At 52.0% G+C, this 18,537-nt stretch overlaps 1 protein-coding gene and 1 long non-coding RNA gene across 2 annotated transcripts; one reads left to right on the top strand and one right to left on the bottom strand.

Moving 5' to 3' along the window:
- Nucleotides 1–2,671: 2,671 nt before the first annotated feature.
- On the bottom strand, nucleotides 2,672–14,107 carry LOC101866276 (uncharacterized). The gene is made up of 4 exons (XR_001493677.4): nucleotides 13,919–14,107; nucleotides 7,054–7,122; nucleotides 5,368–5,465; nucleotides 2,672–2,872 (listed from the first exon to the last, which is right to left on the bottom strand). It is a non-coding gene; the product is annotated as an uncharacterized lncRNA (long non-coding RNA).
- A 333-nt stretch (nucleotides 14,108–14,440) lies between these two features.
- On the top strand, nucleotides 14,441–18,488 carry SPRN (shadow of prion protein). Its single transcript, XM_065521679.2, has 3 exons — nucleotides 14,441–14,596; nucleotides 15,408–17,858; nucleotides 17,939–18,488. The coding sequence occupies exon 2, from the start codon at nucleotides 15,424–15,426 to the stop codon at nucleotides 15,877–15,879; it is 456 nt and encodes a 151-aa protein (XP_065377751.1). The 5' UTR covers nucleotides 14,441–14,596; nucleotides 15,408–15,423; the 3' UTR covers nucleotides 15,880–17,858; nucleotides 17,939–18,488.
- Nucleotides 18,489–18,537: the final 49 nt, after the last annotated feature.

Below are 18,537 nucleotides of genomic sequence, written 5' to 3'. Positions count from 1 at the left end.
TCCTGCTGGCAAGGTGGTAAAAACCGAGGACGTTCATCCTGTGCAGTGGACGCTCGGGAGTCCTGAGCTTCACTCTCGGGACCGAAGTAGAAACACACAGAGGCTGAGGCTGAGGCGTTGTTCCACACTCAGGTATTGGCCCGGACGTCTGGAGGGGCCTCGTGCTGACTGAAAGCCTGCAGGCCGTGGGGCCCCTGCACGCAGGGCTCACAGGCATAGACACACAGACACACGGGTACAGGGACAGATGCCAGGGCCGTCCAAGCCCAGGGTGGCCCGGCTGCCCCGGGGTGGTGCATGGCCTGGGGGTGTCTGGGATGCCTTTGTCTACAGGAGACACAGAGCAGGAGCAGAGGGAGGAAACAGCCAGGTGCTCTGAAAGCAAGATGCCGGTGGGGTGAAGGTAGGGATTTTCAGAAGGTGGCAAAGCCAGCCATGACCCCAGTAGAACTCTGAAGACAGTGAGCCAGGGAAAGCCAGGGGGTCCTGGACTTGGACACACCCAGACCTCCTCTGTGAACCAGGGGCGGCTTTGGGGGGTCCCAGACTTGGACACACCCAGACCTCTGAGAGCTCAGGGGAAGCCAGGGGGTCCTGGGCTTGGACACACCCTGACCTCTGAGAGCTCAGGGGAAGCCAGGGGGTCCTGGATTTGGACTCACCCAGACCTCTGAGAGCTCAGGGGAAGCCAAGGGGTCCTGGGCTTGGACACACCCTGACCTCTGAGAGCTCGGGGAAGCCAGGGGGTCCTGGATTTGGACTCACCCAGACCTCTGAGAGCTCAGGGGAAGCCAGGGGGTCCTGGATTTGGACTCACCCAGACCTCTGAGAGCTCAGGGGAAGCCAAGGGGTCCTGGGCTTGGACACACCCTGACCTCTGAGAGCTCGGGGAAGCCAGGGGGTCCTGGATTTGGACTCACCCAGACCTCTGAGAGCTCAGGGGAAGCCAGGGGGTCCTGGATTTGGACTCACCCAGACCTCTGAGAGCTCAGGGGAAGCTGTGGTGGTCCTGGGCTTGGACACACCCAGACCTCTGAGAGCTCAGGGGAAGCCAGGGGGTCCTGGATTTGGACTCACCCAGACCTCTGAGAGCTCGGGGAAGCCAGGGGGTCCTGGATTTGGACTCACCCAGACCTCTGAGAGCTCAGGGGAAGCTGTGGTGGTCCTGGGCTTGGACACACCCAGACCTCTGAGAGCTCAGGGGAAGCCAGGGGGTCCTGGATTTGGACTCACCCAGACCTCTGAGAGCAGACGGACAGACATCAGGGAATTGCCTGAAGGCCCCTGCACTGAACAGAGAGACCCCAGCCCCACCAGGTCCCTAGATGGTGGACAACAGCCACCGTCTCCTCCAGGCAGGACCCCAGACGACATTCCTCTAAGGAATCTGCGTGATGTTGGCAGGCGAGGGTGGGGCTTCCCCAGTGAGATGACTCTGCCGGGGCCTGGTCAGCATTTTGGATCTCTCCAGTGTGGGCTGAGAGCCAAGGGTCACCGGACATCAGACGAGAGCCCCTAACAGGGGAGACAGACAGAGGCTGAGAGACTGAGAAGAGGCTGCAGGACACGGAGACAGAGGGCAGTGAAATCCGTGAATATCCTCACGGACAGCAGAACATGTAGTTTGCACCCTTGAAACGATAGAACACTACAAGAAAAGAAAAGAAAGACAGTCAGAGAAAGAAAAGACAGATAACTCACACATTGGAAACAGGATGCCAGAAATAAACTCAAGAAGGACTGGAAGAAATCACTCAACAAGTTAAACCAAAATGTGGTATGGAAAATGGAGACTAAGTATGTTTTACAATTAGCCCAGTAGATCCAATATCTAAGCAGGAGAGAGTTCCACACGTCCAGAGAAAACAACTTCCCTTTCCAGGAGGACAACAGGATGAGTCTAATCTTCTCAAAAGCAGCCAGGGGTAGACGTGAGCGAGGAGCTGCCGGGCTGCGGGCAGGAACCCACGGGCACCAATGAGGCAAGCCCAGCACTCGGGCCCCGTGCCAGCCCCTCCAGCCCAGGTCCTCCCAACACAGTGGCCCTGGAAACCCACATCTATGCCCCCGAGGAACGAGGATGAACCCGACAAGCCCCAGCCCCTGTGACCATGACAACCCTGAACCTTCAGTTGGAACATCAAGTGTAGACTGAATTGAGCCACATGGTTCTGGACAACCACCCCCACCATGTGTCTGGAAGAAGTAAAAACAAGCAAAGATACTCAAGGAAGGCTGCATCAAAGCAAGCTCTAATCAGTCTCTAATCACAGTGCTCAGCACACAGCGGAACATAATCAGGCCTAGAGACAGGGAAGCGCAGGCATCGGACACCACAGACAGACTCAAAACCGCTGCACTTACAAGATCCAAGGAGGCAGGACAAGCAACAAGTCAGAAGGGTATGGAAGGCATGAACGGCACGGCCACCTTGGCCTAACTGATGTTTACAGAACACTCCATCCAAAAACAGCAGGGTGCGCATTCTTTTCAAGCACACAGAACATTTACCCAATAAACCCATATTCTAGGCCAAGAAATTGTCTCAAACTTAAAAGAATTGAAAGTAACACATACTAATTTGTAGGGACCAGCCCTACAGGGCCTGTGGGCTTTTCTCCTCGTGTGCAGAGACGAGAGATCGTAGAAATACAGACACAAGACAAAGAGATAGAAGGAAAAGCAGCCGAGCCCAGGGGACCACTACCACCAAGACGCGGAGACCAGTAGTGGCCCCGAATGCCAGGCTGCGCTGTTATTTACTGGATACAAGGCAAAGGGGGCAGGTAAGGACTGTGCGTCATCTCCAATTGTTGATAAGGTCACGTGAGTCACGTGTCCACCAGACAGTGGGCCCTTCCCTGTTTGGCAGCTGAAGCAGGGAGAGACAGAGAGGACAGCTTATGCCATTATTTCTTCTATGCATTTCAAAGACTTTTAGTACTTTCACTAATTCTGCTACTGCTATCTAGAAGGCAGAGCCAGGTGTACAGGGCAGAACATGAAAGTCAAACAGGAGCGTGACTGCTGAAGCACAGCATCACAGGGAGACGTTCAGGCCTCTGGATGGCTGTGGGCGGGCCTGAGTCAGGCCTTCCACAAGAGGTGGTGGAGCAGAGTCTTCTCTAACTTCCCCGGGGAAAGGGAGAAGTAACAGGTGCCTTCCCAGGCACTGACGCTACGGCTAGACCAAGGTCAGCTAAGTAACGGGTGCCTTCCCAGGTGCTGGCGTTACCGCTAGACCAAGGAGCCCTCTAGTGGCCCTGCCCGGGCATAACAGAGGGGTCACACTTGTCTTCCGGTCACTTCTCAACGTGCCCCTCCGTCTCTGTATGGCCAGGTTTTTCCAAGGTTATAATTGTAGAGCGAGGATTATTATAATACTGGAATAAAGAGTAATTGCTACAAACTAATGATTAATAATATTCATATGTCATTATACCTATAATCTATTTCTAGTACAACTATTCTTATTTTATGTATTTTCTTTATTATACTGGAACAGCTTGTGCCCTCAGTCTCTTGCCTCGGCGCCTGGGTGGCTTGCCGCCCACATTAATAAAAATAGAAATCAACAGAAGAAAAAGATATATGGGAAATATTTTGATATTTGGGAAAAATACAGTTCTAAATAACCCATTAGTCAAAGAAGAAATCAAAAGAGAAGTTAGTAAATGTTTTGAAATGAAAATAAACACAATATATCAAAAGAATTACTGGAGTTTACTAATGTAGTACTTAGAGGAAAATGTATAGCACCAAACACGTATAAGAAGAAAGGTCTTAAACCAGTTACCTCAGTTTCCACCCTAAGAAACTAGAAATATAATAACAAATTAAGCAGAAAATGATTAAAATAAATATTAAAGATCAGTGCAGAAATCAATAAAATAGAAAACAAAAATAGCAATAGAGAAAATCAATGAAAACAAAAGCTGGTTCTTGGAAAATATCAATGAAATTGGGGCCAGGTGTAGTGGCTCATGCCTGTAATCCCAGCACATTCGGAGGCCAAGGTGGGCAGATCACCTAAGATTAGGAGGTCGAGACCAGCCTGGCCAACATGGTGAAACTCCATCTCTACTAAAAATACAAAAATGAGCTGGCTGTGGTGGCAGGCACCTGTAATCCCAGCTACTTGGGAGGCTGAGGCAGGAGAATTGCTTGAACCTGGGAGGCAGAGGTGGCAGTGAGCCGAGACTGCACCACTGCACTCCAGCCTGGAAGACAGGGCAAGACTCCATCTCAAGAAAACAACAGCAACAACAACAACAAACCATCTGATTAGAGATTGCAGAAGGAAACATAAATTAAAGGTACAGCAATAGAAACTACCAAAAAACAAAACAGAGAGAGGAGAGAATAATGTTTTAAGTGAAACAGTATCAGTGACAACTGTTGGACAACTCCAAGCAGATTAATATACATGTAACTGAATCAACAAAGAAGGTATTTGAAAAACTAATGACCAGGCCGGGCGTGGTGGCTCAAGCCTGTAATCCCAGCACTTTGGGAGGCTGAGATGGGTGGATCACAAGGTCAGGAGATCGAGACCATCCTGGCTAACACGGTGAAACCCCGTCTCTACTAAAAAAATACAAAAAACTAGCCAGGTGAGGTGGCGGCGCCTGTAGTCCCAGCTACTCGGGAGGCTGAGGCAGGAGAATGTCGTAAACCCAGGAGGCGGAGCTTGCAGTGAGCTGAGATCCGGCCACTGCACTCCAGCCCGGGCGACAGAGCGAGACTCCGTCTCAAAAAAAACAAGAAAAACTAATAACCAAAATTTTTCTAACTTTGATGGAAATTACAAACTCCTAAGTCCAAGTTGTTCAATGAATCTCAAGATAAGAAACATAAAGAAAACTACACCAAAGCACATCATAATTAAATTGCTCAGTACCAGTGATAAAGGGAAAATCTTAAAAGTAGCCAGAGGAACAAAAATAAATGTGACCACAGATCTCTCAAGAGAAGTAATGCAAGCAAGAAAACAGTGGAGCCACATCTTTTAAAGACTGTAAGAAAAAAAAAAAAAAACTGTCAGTCTAGAATTCTGTACACAGGAAAAAAATTTTTTTTTTTTTTTGAGACAGACTCACTCTGTCACCAAGGCTGGAGTGCAGTGGCAAGATTTCGGCTCACTGCAACCTCTGCCTCACGGATTCAAGAGATTTCCTGCCTGGCTAGTTTTTTGTATTTTTAGTAGAGACAGGGTTTCACCATGCTGGCCAGGCTGGTCTCAAATTCTAGACCTCAGATGATCCACCCGCCTCATCCTCCCAAAGTGCTGGGATTAGAGGCATGATCCACCATGCCAGGTCAAAAATACGTTTCAAAAACAAAAGGTAAATAGAGACATTTTCATACCTACAAAAGATGAAGGAATATATCACAAACAGACCAGCATTACAAAAAAATATTTAGAGAATTCCTCCAGGTAAAAGGCAAATGATGGAAATATGGATCTATAAAAAGAAATAAAGAGCACAGTGAATGCCAATATGAATAAACACACCACACTTTTCCTTATTATTTAAAAGATAAGTATCTGTATAAACAAAAATAATAACAATTTATTGTGGAATTTATAATACATGAACATAAAATGCATGACCACAGTAGCACAAAGGCCAGTAGGAGAGAAATGGAAGTACACTATTGTATAGCTTGTATAATATACATGAAGAAATAACATATCACTTGAAGGTAGATGACGGTAAGTTAAAGGAATACACTAACCCTAAAACAACCACTAAAGTAACAAAAGGAGTTACAGGTCATAGTCAGCAAAGGAGATAAAATGTGATCATAAAAAGGGAAGAAAAACATGACAAAGGCAACAAAAATCAGACAGGATAAACAGTAAACAAATAGTAAGGTGGTAGATGTAAGTGTAATCATATTAATAATCACATTAAATGTAAATAGTTAAATACCCCAAATAAAAGCCAGAGATTATCAGATTGAATAAAAATGCAAGACCTAACTATATGCTGCCTACAAAAAGCACAATTTAAAAAGAAAGACACAGGTAAGTTTAAAGTAAAATAATGGTAAAAGATATATCGTGCACTATTTAAAGAAAGCTGGAGTTAATAACAGACAAAGTAGATTTTAGAATAACAAATATTACCAGTGATAAAGGAAATCATTTCATAACTATTAAGGGGTTAATGCTTTAGAGGGACAAAATCATCCTAAAGAGGTTTGCACCTAGTAACAACCTGAAAATACATGAAGCAAAAACAATATAACATCAAGGAAAAATAGACAAATCCACAATTAGAACCACAGATTTCAATAAAGATTGAACATCACTATTAACCAGCTTCCCTGATTTACATCTCCAAGATGTGCCATCCAACGACAGAAAATGCACATTCTTTTGGGAGAACACAGATCAATCACCAATGGAGACCCATATTCTAGGCCATAAAATAAATCTCAAATTTAAAACAAAGTATGTTCTCTAATCTCAATGGAATTAAAATAGAAGTGAACAACAGTGATATGTCTCCAGAAAATCTCTGAACATTTGGAAACTAAATAACACATTTCCAGATAATCTGGAGACTATATAATAATGGAACAAACACTCAAACTCTGGATATGCCTCAAAAACATTGCGCTGAGCAGAAACTGGAGTTGAAAGAGAGGACATTGTGTGTTCCACTTATATTACATTCTAGAATGAACGAAACCTATGAAGAAAAGAATCTCAGCAGTGGTTGCCTCAAGGTCGAGAGTCAGGGATTAACTGGGAAAGGGTATGCAGGATGTCTGTGGGGTGACAGAAGTTGGCATCCTGATGCGTCTGGTTTCCAGGCACACACACATTTATCAAAACCCATCACCTCAACACTAAGCACATTACTGTGTAAACTTTGCCTCCACAAAGAAATTTAGACAGGGCTAAAGAATCCCTACAAATCAATTACTAAAAGATGACACCATTGGAAAAGACACACAGAAGCAGAAACACGCATTGATACCAAACCTGTGGGACAAGCAAGAACATACGAGTCACCAACACAATGAGACGCTGCTTCTTACCCACTGAAGTGGCCAAGACTGAGAATTCCACGACACCACCTGCTGGAGAGGGTGGGAGATCCACAGGAGCTGTGAAGCCACATAGGGAAAAGAAGTTGGTATTTTCTTAGGAAGTTTTGAGTAAAGTTTGACCTCAGCATTCCCATTCTTACGGGTGGATTACAAGAGAAATATTCACACACGACAACCAGGAACCTGGCACAGGAACGTCACCCAGTGCCATTCGCAATGACAGAGGACTGGGGATCGTTCCAGGTGTCGGTGAACAAAGAATGTGTTATGACTTGGGGTGTAGTCACACCACGGAATATTACACAGGTGTCCAAGTGAGCGGAGTGCAGCTGCTGAGAAGAGGGAGAGCCTTGACACCAAAGAGCAAGACCTAGAGGACAGCGCACAGCCCAGCGCTCTGGGTTATGAAGCTTGAATCCCAGCAAAGCTCCGCCTGTATTTCAGGTCATCAACGTGCTTTCAAGAAAGCCGCCAGAGAATCCCAAGGAATGGTACCTCTGAGAGTGGGAGAGGGGAGGAGCTAAGCTCATCGCTTGGTAATTGTCTATGTCCTGTGCTGAGGGGTTTATGTGCTCTTTGTATTATTTTATAAATAGATGAATAAATGCCATGCATCGAAAAAGAAAGAAAATGAAATGGGTGTTCCAAAGGCAGCTGCTGGGTAGCATTCAGCAGCCCCCAACCTCAATGGAAGGGCCTTGAGTCTGCGACCTGTCCCGGGTTGGCGTCCCCAGGGTCAGGTCACCGGGACGGAAGGTTGCGTGGAAAGCCCTATTTGCAACTGAGCAGAGTGTGGGGAGGCCTCCCAGCTCGGTGGGTCCCTCCATGGGCCTGCAGAGCACCTTACAAATCGCTCTGGGAGTCCCACCAGAGTGCCCGGCTCAACAGCTCCAGGCTTCTTTTTGTTCATGGCTCTCAACTCCAGCCAGAAGCTCTGCAGCCCCGATGTCCTCAACCACTTCTGTGATATCTCACCCCCACTATGGCTGTCTTGCTCCAGCACCATTGCCATAGAAATGCTGGTCTCTGAGGCAGCCCCGGTGATCCTCGTGGCCTCCCTGCAGGCAACCACGGTGTCCTACGCCCACATCCTGGCCAGGTCGCTGAGGATTCCAGGAAGGCCCAGCAGCCAAAGGCCTTCCCCACCCATGCCTCCCACCTGGGGTGGCGGCTCCTCTGACCTCATCAAGCTGGTGTTGAGGAGAGAAGCCATTTCTCTTACTGTCTCTGAAGAGGAGGAAGTAAAAGTTGAAAAACAACAGGAATGAAGTCAGTGGCGAGACCAGCCAGTGCCACTGATGACCAGGCCTGAGGTTAAAAGATTAACCCCCCACTCTAACCACATGTGCTCTCAATCTATCACGACCCTTTCACGTGGAACCCCTTAGAGCTGTAAGCCCTTAAAAGGGCCAGGAACTCTATCTTCGGGGAGCTCAGCTTTTAAGACACGAGTCTGCCGATGCTTCCGGCCAAATAAAAAAACCTCTTCCTTCTTTAATCCGGTGTCTGAGGAGTTTTGTCTGTGGCTCATCCTGCTACAGTGTCGGGGGTCTACTTGGTTGGGATCCTCTGCTCAAACCCATCATCTGCCTGGGGAACTGCAGGGAGGCCCTGGCCAAACTCCTCCAGGCCCTGCGCCTTTAAAGCACCAGCTGCAGCTCCTCCTCCTTCCCTGTGCTCACAGACACTGGTGACCCCCCAAGGCCGCCACAGCCCTCTCCCACCAGGGCAGTCAGCAAGCCCCACCCTCGCCCATATCACCCAGAGTCAGAGTTGCCAAGAGCACAGAGCAGCCGTAGGCAAGCATCTCCATGAGAAGGGGAGGGGCAGAGATGCCAGACCTGGGCCTCAGCACTGCCAGAACAGTGCCTCGCCATGGCAGCCGGGAGCCTCCGGCCCAGGAGAAGCTGGGCCTGGAGCTCACAGGAAGCCCCCTCTCACGGACCTGACCCTCTCAGATGAACAGCTGCTGTGGAGGCCAGCCACTCAGCCCGGTCCTCCGGGCCCACAGGGAAGTCTCCTTGCCATGAGGTCCCAGCTCCTCAGAGCAGAACCTGAGGCCAGGTCAGCAAAGGGCTCCGGCACATCCAGGTAGCACCACCAAACACATAGGTGCCCCCTTTCCTCAGAAACAAGAACGTCATTTTGTGTCCATTTATTGAAAATTTGATGGGTCTAATGAATAGATGACGTGCCCTTACCAGGTTTCTGTGCCTTTTCTCTCTGGTGCTTGAAGGCAGAAACTAAGTTGACCGAGCACGTCTCTTACTATTGGGCTGCAGCACCTGGTTGTGGGGAGGTATCCCTCGCTTGATTTCACGGTTTTTCCATGCTCCCATCCCACCTCCCTCATCACAGCCACCCAGTGTGATGCATTCAGCACGTGTACTTGGAGAGCGAGGTACTCAACAGATGCATGATGTTGTGTGTGAGTTTTAAATTTATGTCAATGAGTTTTCACTGTAAATCTTTTTTCTTACTATTTTTGTTTTGTATATGTTGAGGTTATGTCATGAAATGCATACAGATTTAGAAATGTTTTGGAAACATTTAACCTTGGAAAATTTAACCTTTCATTACTAAGAAGCATTACTCTTTGTCCCTAATAATGCTCAACCTTTAAGTCATAAACCTTACCTCAACTTTTAAGTCATAAAGTCTACTTTGGCATTAATATAGCTACACTGGCTTCCTTTTAGTTAGTATTTGCATGGTATCTATTTTTTATCCATGCCAATTATTAATCTGCTGCCTCTTAGCTTCTAACCACCATTCACAGTCAGCTCTGTGACACTGGAACATGGACTTGACAAACTGCATTTCTGCTTTGCCACCCACTCCCTCTTTCTGTTGAGACGTCAGCTGCCAGTCTTACTTTTACTCTTTTGCAAGTAACTTGAGTTTCCCCTGCTTCTAGAAGTTGTTTGGTTTACAGCTGTCTTACCTAGGTATGCTTCATTTTGTATTTATTGCACTTGGAGTTTTTAATGCTTCTAGAATTCATGATTTAATTTCTTTCATCAGTTTTTGGAAATTATTGGTGATTACTTCTTTGAATATTACCTCTACCTCATTCTTCCTCTTCTTCCATTGGTTCTAATATTACATGGCACGTCAGGCCTTTTTATAGTGTACCCTCTGCCTCCTAACATCCTATTCTGCATGCTCTTTTTTTTTTTTTCTGGATTATTTTCTGATCTTCCAGGTTACTAATTCTCTCTCTAGCCATGTCTAATCTTCTGTGTTTCAAAATGTATTTTTTTATTCTAGACTTTCCTTTTTGTCATTTTAGTTTCCCATTCTCTACCAAAATTCTCAATCTTGTTTTATTCTGTAGACATGGACCGGTTCCTACACAAGTTTCTTAATGGTATCCTTGTTCTCGTGTTGGTCTCTGTCTAATCCTTGCCAAGACTGGGTTGTTTTATAACGATGGCTTTCTACAATGTCTGAATATGACATGGTGATTTGCTCTTCTTTGATCTTCTTTTTCAAAATTATTTTATTAATAGCTATTTTAGGCCTTTATTTTTCCATACAGACTTTAGAAACGTTTGGGTTCTGTACTATTTTGTTACTACCATAACAAAGCGCCACAGACAGGGTGGTTTAAACAACAGAAATTTGTTTTCTCAGTTTGGCAGGGTTGGTTTCTTCTGCAGCCTCTCTTCTTGGCTTGTAGACACTGTCTTCTCCCTATCTTCACAGGGCTGTGCCTCAATTGGTGTCTGGGTCCTATGCTCCTCTTGTTAAGGACATCAAGCTCACCTCACCTCATTTAACTTTAGTCACCTCTTTAAGGTCCTATTTCCAAATGCAGGTACTAGGGGTTGGGACTTCAATGCATGAATTTGAGGGAGACACAGTTCAGCTTATAACAGAGCCTTTTAAAAATTATGCCAAGATTTTGATTGTAATTTCACTAAATTTATGGCTCAATTTGTGGTGAACTGTCACCTTTGCAATATCCTGTTCATGCTCCATTTATGCAGATTTTCTTTTATATTCTTTAATAACTTTTTGATGTTCTCCATAGAGGTCTTTTACGTTGTGGACTGTGGTGAATGGCTTTTTTTTTTCTCTCTCTCTCTTCCAGAGGAGTCGTCTTTCTCTGCTGCCTAGGCTGGAGAGCAGTGGCACAATCTCAGCTCACTGAACCTCCACCTCCACGGTTCAAGTGATTCTCGTGCCTTAGCCTCCCATGTAGCTGGGACTACAGGCACATGCTACCACGACTGGCTAATTTTTGTATTTTTAGTAGAGATGAGGTTTCACCATGTTGGCCTGTCTGGTCTCAAACTCCTGGCCTCAGGTGATCTGCCTGACTTGGCCTCCCAAAGTGCTAGGATTACAGGCATGAGCCATCATGCCAGGCTATCAGTGGCTTTTTATCTTATATTTTCTAAAGCTATTTTTTGTTCTGGTAGAGAAATTCTACCATTTTAAGTCTAAGTTACACATCTGGCTGCAAGTCTAGGGAGTACCTACTTAAAACAGGGGCGAGAGGTGAGACACCCAGCAGTGCAGAGCAGCACCCTGTGTGCCGGGGACGACCCTGCCCTCCACCCGCCTGGCTGCTGACCCAGCATCCTGGGGGCTTCCAATGGCAGGAGCCACCCTCAGTCCAGTCCCACTCCCAGCAGGAAAAAGGGGGAAAGGACAAGAGCACACAGGTTCTGAACAGCCCCTCGCCTTAGGGGGGACAAAGGCTCTCCCAGGAGCCCCCGGCACCCTCAGTTGCAAGTTTCACCAGCTATGCCTATGTCCTGTGGCCTCTGCCAGCTGCAGCACTTGTGATAGAATCAGGCCTCAGGGCTGCAGCTGCAGGAGCCACCGTGCCTTCTATGGTAGAATCAGGCCTCAGGGCTGCAGCTGCAGGAGCCACTGTGCCTTCTATGGTAGAATCAGGCCTCAGGGCTGCAGCTGCAGGAGCCACCGTGCCTTCAACGTGCTGTGTTCTTCCTGGTGGCAGCTCTGCCAATGCTGTGTTAAACAGAAGTGGTGAAAGTAGGCAATCTTTTCATTGGTTCGTATTTTTTAAAATACATTTAAAAGCTCTCCACTACATATGTCTTCTGAGATTAGCCTTTGTCAAGGAAAAAATTTCACTTCTATGACGAGTTTTCTCAACATGTTTCACCACAAACGAATGTTAATTGAAATCAAATGCTTTGTCTTCCTCTGTAGAAAACCGTATTTTTCACCTTTGGTCCACTAATAGGTAAAGCACATTGACATATCTTACGATGTAAAACCACCCTGAACATGATTGATCATGGTGATTTGTTCTGATGCGCCGCTCGATGCATTTTGCTACTGCTTTATTTAAAACTTTCATGTCTCTACTCAAACATAACACAGCCTAAATGTTTCTCTTGTGCTTCTCTTATACACCCTAAGATACATCCTATACATCTTAAGATAGAAGGCTTCCGGAATCATAAATCAGCTGGAGCACCGCCTCCCCCTTCCTTTCCCATTCTGTGCTCTCAGCCTTGGAACAACTGTCAGATGTTAGAGCCCAAAACAGATCCCCTGGGTCTATCTCCTTTTCTTTCATATTTGCTGCCTTTTTGCCAGAAAGATTTCCTTAAATGTACAATTCCATCCTTCTGGGTTTTTTTTTTTTTTTTTTTTTGGCAATAATTTTTTTAATTTTAAAAGTGCCTTTTTTGTCTTATTCCATCTTCACAGTTTCCTGTTCTTATTATATAAATATATGTCCCCAGTCTGAGTCTATGGATTGGAGTATGTTTTTTTTTTAATTTTCCTCTGAGTCATTCAAATTTCTCAATCCATTTATTTTCTGTTTCTTTGCCTGGTCTTTCTTTTATGTGATGCAGCTCTCCTTGAATGTCTGATACTTTTCATCCTTCAATGAAGCCAATGGGTGACAGGAAGACGTGCTTCCATGAAAGGCAGTGTTTCGCTCCAGAACCTCAGCTCCTGCCCCTGGATCCAGACCCGCAGCATCCCCAGGACCCCTTCTCCCCTCTGGGTCCTGCCCCCACCTCGCTGGCTCCCATGGCAGATTCCCCATGAGACTCCACACTTGGCCTCTCACACAGAGCCTAGGGGTGAGGCGCCCCTCCCAGCCTCTCAGCTGGCAGTCCTGGGCCTGTGCTGGGAAACATCCCCTCCCGCCCACAGCCAGAGGAGCCGCATCACTGTCTTGAGTGGTCACACATCCGCTCCCAGGGCCAGGGGAGGGAACAGTCACAGACTTTCCCCATGAGCCAAAAATAAGCGAGGTCTGGCTGTGGCGCTGTCCACTGCCGGCTCCAGCACCAGCGGTTGCCCAAGAACCCCCTTGACTCCTTAGAGTAAGCAGCTCACTGCTGGCTGTTCTTTGTGTGACCGGAAAGGGAGACTCGACCAGAGTGTGCAGATCTATGATGACCCCCACTTCCACCTCCACATCCCATGGCCGCGGCCCCTCCCTTCCAAGCTCGTCCTGCCTGATGGGCAGCACCCCCGGTCCGGTCTGGAGTCTCCCGGGGCCCTTCCTGTTCTCCTTGTTAATTTATTTTCTGTCTTGGAGGGAAGCTGGGTGGACCTGCTCAGGCGGCCCCCTAGGGCCAGAAGACCTGTCAGTCACTTTCAAATACATGTTCTTTCCAGAGGTTCTAAAAACACTGTTGTCCCTCTCACCCAGAAAGCTAAGCTTCTGTTCAGTCCTTAACGGTAGCTATAAATGAGAAGCACAGCTTGGTTTCCTTCTAATATCCGGCAAGTTAGAAGACAGAAAGTATTTATTTACTTATTCATCACATATTTGCAGGGCAACCCTACACGGGACAGCAGAGGTCCCACGCGGGCGCTGCACCCGGAGCCAGGCTCAGTTGAAACTCACCGGAGGCGCGGCCGCCCTGGGCTGGGAAGACGCCGTGGGCCCAGGTGGCATCAGAACCCACAGGAGGGAGGCAGCTGGCCCAGGAGGGGTCGGGGCAGGCCTTTGGGGATCGCGAGAGTCGATCCCATCCTCCCCGAAACAAGGTCCGAGGTTGAGGAGGTCCCTGCCCGGCCCCGCAGCTGACAACAAGGGGAGAAGCCGCACCTGCCGGGGTAGGGACCGCGGGGTGGGCTCGGGCCTCCGTGGGGCCGGCACAGGGACCGTCTCCTCTCAGGACCTCGGCCCTCATCCCCGGGCACCGGGACTCACAGGCGGATGGGCCCAGGTGGGGACCAGGGTGTGGAGGGGAAGGAAGCGGGGCGGGTGGAACGGGGCCGGGTGCGGGGGTCGCGGGGGATCGCGGGGAAGGGACCTTGTGATGCAGGAGACGGAGGGGGCTGGTGACGGAGGACGGGAGGCCGCGAGGATGGGGAATGGGGACGTCCTTTTCCCCTCCCACCGGCTCACCGGGGATGCGCCTCCGCGACTGCCCGCCCCAATCCCAGGGCGGAGGCCTCGCGCAAAACCCAGGCGCCTCGGCTCCGTGCTTAGGCTGAGGATCTGCGCCGCCGCCCGCCCGCTCCTTCCCGCTTGGCTGCGGCCCCTGGGCGGATACTCCGGCGCGCGGTTCCAACCGAGGTCCGTGGCGGGTAAGGCCGGGAGGCTGGGGCGGGTACAGAGCCGGGGAGCGAGGGGCGGCGCAGGCAGGGGATGCAGCTATCGCCCGGATAGCCGCGTCCGAAGGCGACCCCGCTACTCGACCCCATCCTGTCCCCCGCCAGGTGCTGAATTAGGCAACCGGGGACGGCATGGAGCGCTGGGAGTGCGCGGGAGGGACCGTCCCTGGGGTACGGGCCTGCTGGGGCGGGGTCCGCACGGTGTCAGCAGCCGCTTGACAGCCGCAGCACCTGCAAGGCCCGCACCCAGGCTCTGGCCCCAAAGGTGGGCGACAGGCCCAGGCACGGCCCGTCCCCGCTCCAGACCCTTATCTGAGCCAGCACTTGGTCCCCGCTACCGCATCCTCCAAACACAACACCCCTGCCCCCATGCTTCCCCCCACCTCGCATCCCAGCAACGCGTGCAGAGCCCAGGAGCATGGCGGCCCTCCCCCAGGCCTGCCCCATACCCCCCGGACCTGGACGCCCCCCGAGGCCTGGACACTCCCACCGCGGCGCTCCTGCCCCGCTTCAACGCCCCCAATCCAGGTGCACAACCTTCAGCTGCAGAACCCTCCTGCCCCACCCGCCACTTCCCAGCGCCTCCCCCAGGCCTAAGTCCCTGATGCTAGAGGTTAAACCGCGCCCCCCAGGCCTGCGTGGGCCTCCAAGATGCTGGGGGCACCCTGATCCCACAAAAGCCGAGGGTCCCTCTGCTCTCCAGCGCCGAGCCCTCCGCCCCTGGGGGCCCGATCTCCATGGAAACTGAGGGCCCTTTCCCGCTCTTCCCGCAGGTTTGGCTCCACCAAGATGAACTGGGCACCCGCAACGTGCTGGGCTCTGCTACTGGCGGCCGCCTTCCTCTGCGACAGCGGCGCAGCCAAGGGTGGCCGCGGAGGGGCGCGGGGCAGTGCCCGGGGAGGGGTTCGCGGGGGCGCGCGCGGGACCTCGAGGGTGCGCGTGAGGCCGGCGCCGCGCTACGGTGCCCCTGGCTCCTCCCTGCGCGTGGCTGCGGCAGGGGCGGCGGCTGGGGCGGCGGCGGGAGCAGCCGCGGGCCTGGCGGCGGGCTCGGGCTGGAGAAGGGCCGCGGGACCCGGGGAGCGCGGCCTGGAGGACAACGAGGACGGGGTGCCTGGAGGCAACGGGACCGGCCCCGGCATCTACAGCTACCGGGCGTGGACTTCAGGCGCTGGACCCACGCGCAGCCCTAGTCTCTGTCTCGTGCTGGGCGGCGCCCTTGGCGCCCTGGGGTTGCTGTGGCCCTAGGCCTGGCTGGGCTCGGGGACTACATCTGGCCCCCGGCCCGTGCCGTCCCCAGGATCCCCCGGCCTAGGCTCCCCCTTCCTCCCTTGCCCACGGTCTTGGGCCCCAGCTGGGGCAGGAGCTGCAGGCTGTCCCTGTGAACCCGCCATCCAGTGTCCTGCCCACGCCGCCTCAGCCTCCCACCTCCCACCTCGAGGGGACCATGGATCCTGCCCCAACCCGCTCCAGGATGTTAGGGTCCCCCCAATCAGAAAGGCAGTGGCCTGTGGCTCCTGTACCAACCGCCCAGCCACGCTCCAGAGCCGCCCAAAGGGAGGTGCCAAGGCCAGGAACCCAAGCCACCCCGGCTCCCCTCACCTGCCCTGGGGCTGTGGTGACGCATGGGCAGGGAGGCGACCTCAGGCTGGTTCTGCCACTGAGGCCCTGAGGAATCTGGCCCTTCCCAAAAGCAGCAATGAAATGGACCAAAGGACTTAAGGATTTGGGGGGAAGTGAGGGGAAAACGATAGGTGCTAACCACCTGCCCAGAAGAGACGAGTGGATCTCACAGCCCAGGAACATTCCCAAGCAGGACTGTCCCTCCGAGGAACGTCCATCCTGGCTCTGCAGTTGGTGGGAAAACACACCCTGCCCTGGAAGGGCTGCCAGGCCTTGTGCCCCACACCCTCAGGCCGAGATCCGTCAGAGACCCACTTTGCTCCAACAACTTGAAACATGTCACTTTACCCTCCTTAGGACCCATTTTGGGGGAAAAAACCCAACACATTCCAGAGCTTTCCAAATCTTCTGAACTTTAGGTTCACATTCAGGCATCACACAGTTCTGCCTGTACTCAGGGCACGGCAACTGCCAATCCCACTGAAGAGCCCTCCCTGGGCACAGCTCAGGCTGCACAGCACGCGGATTTCCCTGCAGGCAGCCCCTTCCTCGGAAGCAGCTGTTCCAGGCCTCGGAACAGGGCCTGGGTATCGAGGCGTGGTAGATCGGCAGCTGACGGCCTGCTCAGTGGATCAGGAGCTAACTCAGACCACGGAGCAAGCAGGGGCCAGTGGCGGGCCCCGGCGCCCAGCAGGACACCCATGCAAGAGGTTGAGCCCCCAACATCTCCAAGAGCTCTGACCACCCAAGGACAGGAGACACACGGAGTGGCACCGGGCAGCCACAAGGACTTGCCACCAGCACTGGACACACCTGTCTTAAGACCGGCCCTCTGCTCCCCAGCCCTGCCAGCCTGGGGCATCCTCCATGGGCTCAGCACTGAGGGGTCTTGGGTCTACCACGTTCTCTAGCTGTCCGGTCACCCGACTCATCCGAGGTAGGATGGGTTCTCCCTGGCCCCCCGTGGCCTTAGGATCTCACCCTCTCCAGGCCCTGGTGAGAGCCTCGCCGCTGCCAGGCTGCATCCCTCCCGGGCCGGAGCCTCTGGACTCAGTGGACACCAAAGTTGAGAACAGCACCCCCCATGGGCCCTGCCAGCCTCTGCCTTCCCCAGCTGGCCTGGGTGCTGGCCAGGGTGAGGATCTGGAAGCTGTTGGCAGGACTCAACCAAGCACTGCTCTCTAGCTCCGGGGCACTAAGCCACAGGAGGCAGCACCCTGCAGCCTCCCATCCACACTGCCAGCAATGCCCCGGCCCAGTGAGCCCAGACGCTCCCCCACCCCTTCCAGACCAAGCTCAGTGCCACCAAGACCAGCAGGCCAAGGCCAGGCCCTGCCCCAGATCTGCCATTTCCCCAGGAGGCAGGGAGTGGTCTGAGTCTCCTCAAAGCAGGGAGACCCAGCGGAGCCCCCTCGACTTCGCAGATGCCCACCTAGAAAATGGGCTGAGCTGCACCAGACCCTCACACACTACAGCACTGCAAGCTGGTGGAGTGTTCCAGATGTGATGGACACATCGTGATCTGCGTACTCAGTACATTAGCCTCTGACACAGCCAATCTGAACACTTCCGGCCCAGGCGGGCAGGGTTATGGCAGGATGCAGGTGGCACGCGGGGACTAACTTCAGACACAGCCAATCTGAACACTTCCGGCCCAGGCGGGCAGGGTTATGGCAGGATGCAGGTGGCACGCGGGGACTAACTTCAGGCTGATGAGTGTGGGGTACGGGGCAGCAGAGGCAGCCAGCCAGCAAGGAGGGGCCGCTGACCACCAGGGCCGCGGTGGAGGCTGCTGTGGGAAGGCCAGGCCACGACCGGAAATCGGCCGGAGCTTCTGCACAGGATGTCCCTGGCCCCAGGCCCCGCAGCACTTCAGTCCATATCCCCAGCCCCACTCACCTTCCTTCCTCTTCCCTCTTCTAGGACACAGGCTGTGGACCTTCAGGTGCACTGATAATGGGGCTGGAGGGGCCCCCACACCTCTCAGCCCCACTAATACAGAAACCCACTACCCGTGAGCTAGAAGGTGCTCAGCGGCCAGGGGGTCTCCACTGCCTGTAACGGGCGGCCTTCCCGTCTGTGCACAGCGAAGCCATGTGCAGGGCGCCCCCCTCAACTCTGCCCTGGAACATGCCCCAGGGCATGGAGGGGTGAAGCCAGTGCTTGGGCTCTGGCTGGGAGTCTTGTTGTGTCTGCGTGCGCCTGTGAGTGTGAAATAAACCTCTCTGCCGGCAGCCAGCCTCTTACTTGCTGTGGGACTGCAGGACACTGGACCGAAAGCCC

This window comes from Macaca fascicularis, chromosome 9 (genome assembly GCF_037993035.2).
Source record: "Macaca fascicularis isolate 582-1 chromosome 9, T2T-MFA8v1.1".
NCBI classification, from domain to species: domain Eukaryota; kingdom Metazoa; phylum Chordata; class Mammalia; order Primates; family Cercopithecidae; genus Macaca; species Macaca fascicularis.
The sequence above is the reverse complement of the archived record's forward strand: the minus strand, read 5'-3'. Positions and strand labels throughout refer to the sequence as shown.

Bases quoted from the DNA above. Each gene is read 5' to 3' on its own strand.
- SPRN (XM_065521679.2), top strand. From the start codon at position 15,424: ATGAACTGGGCACCCGCAACGTGCTGGGCTCTGCTACTGGCGGCCGCC.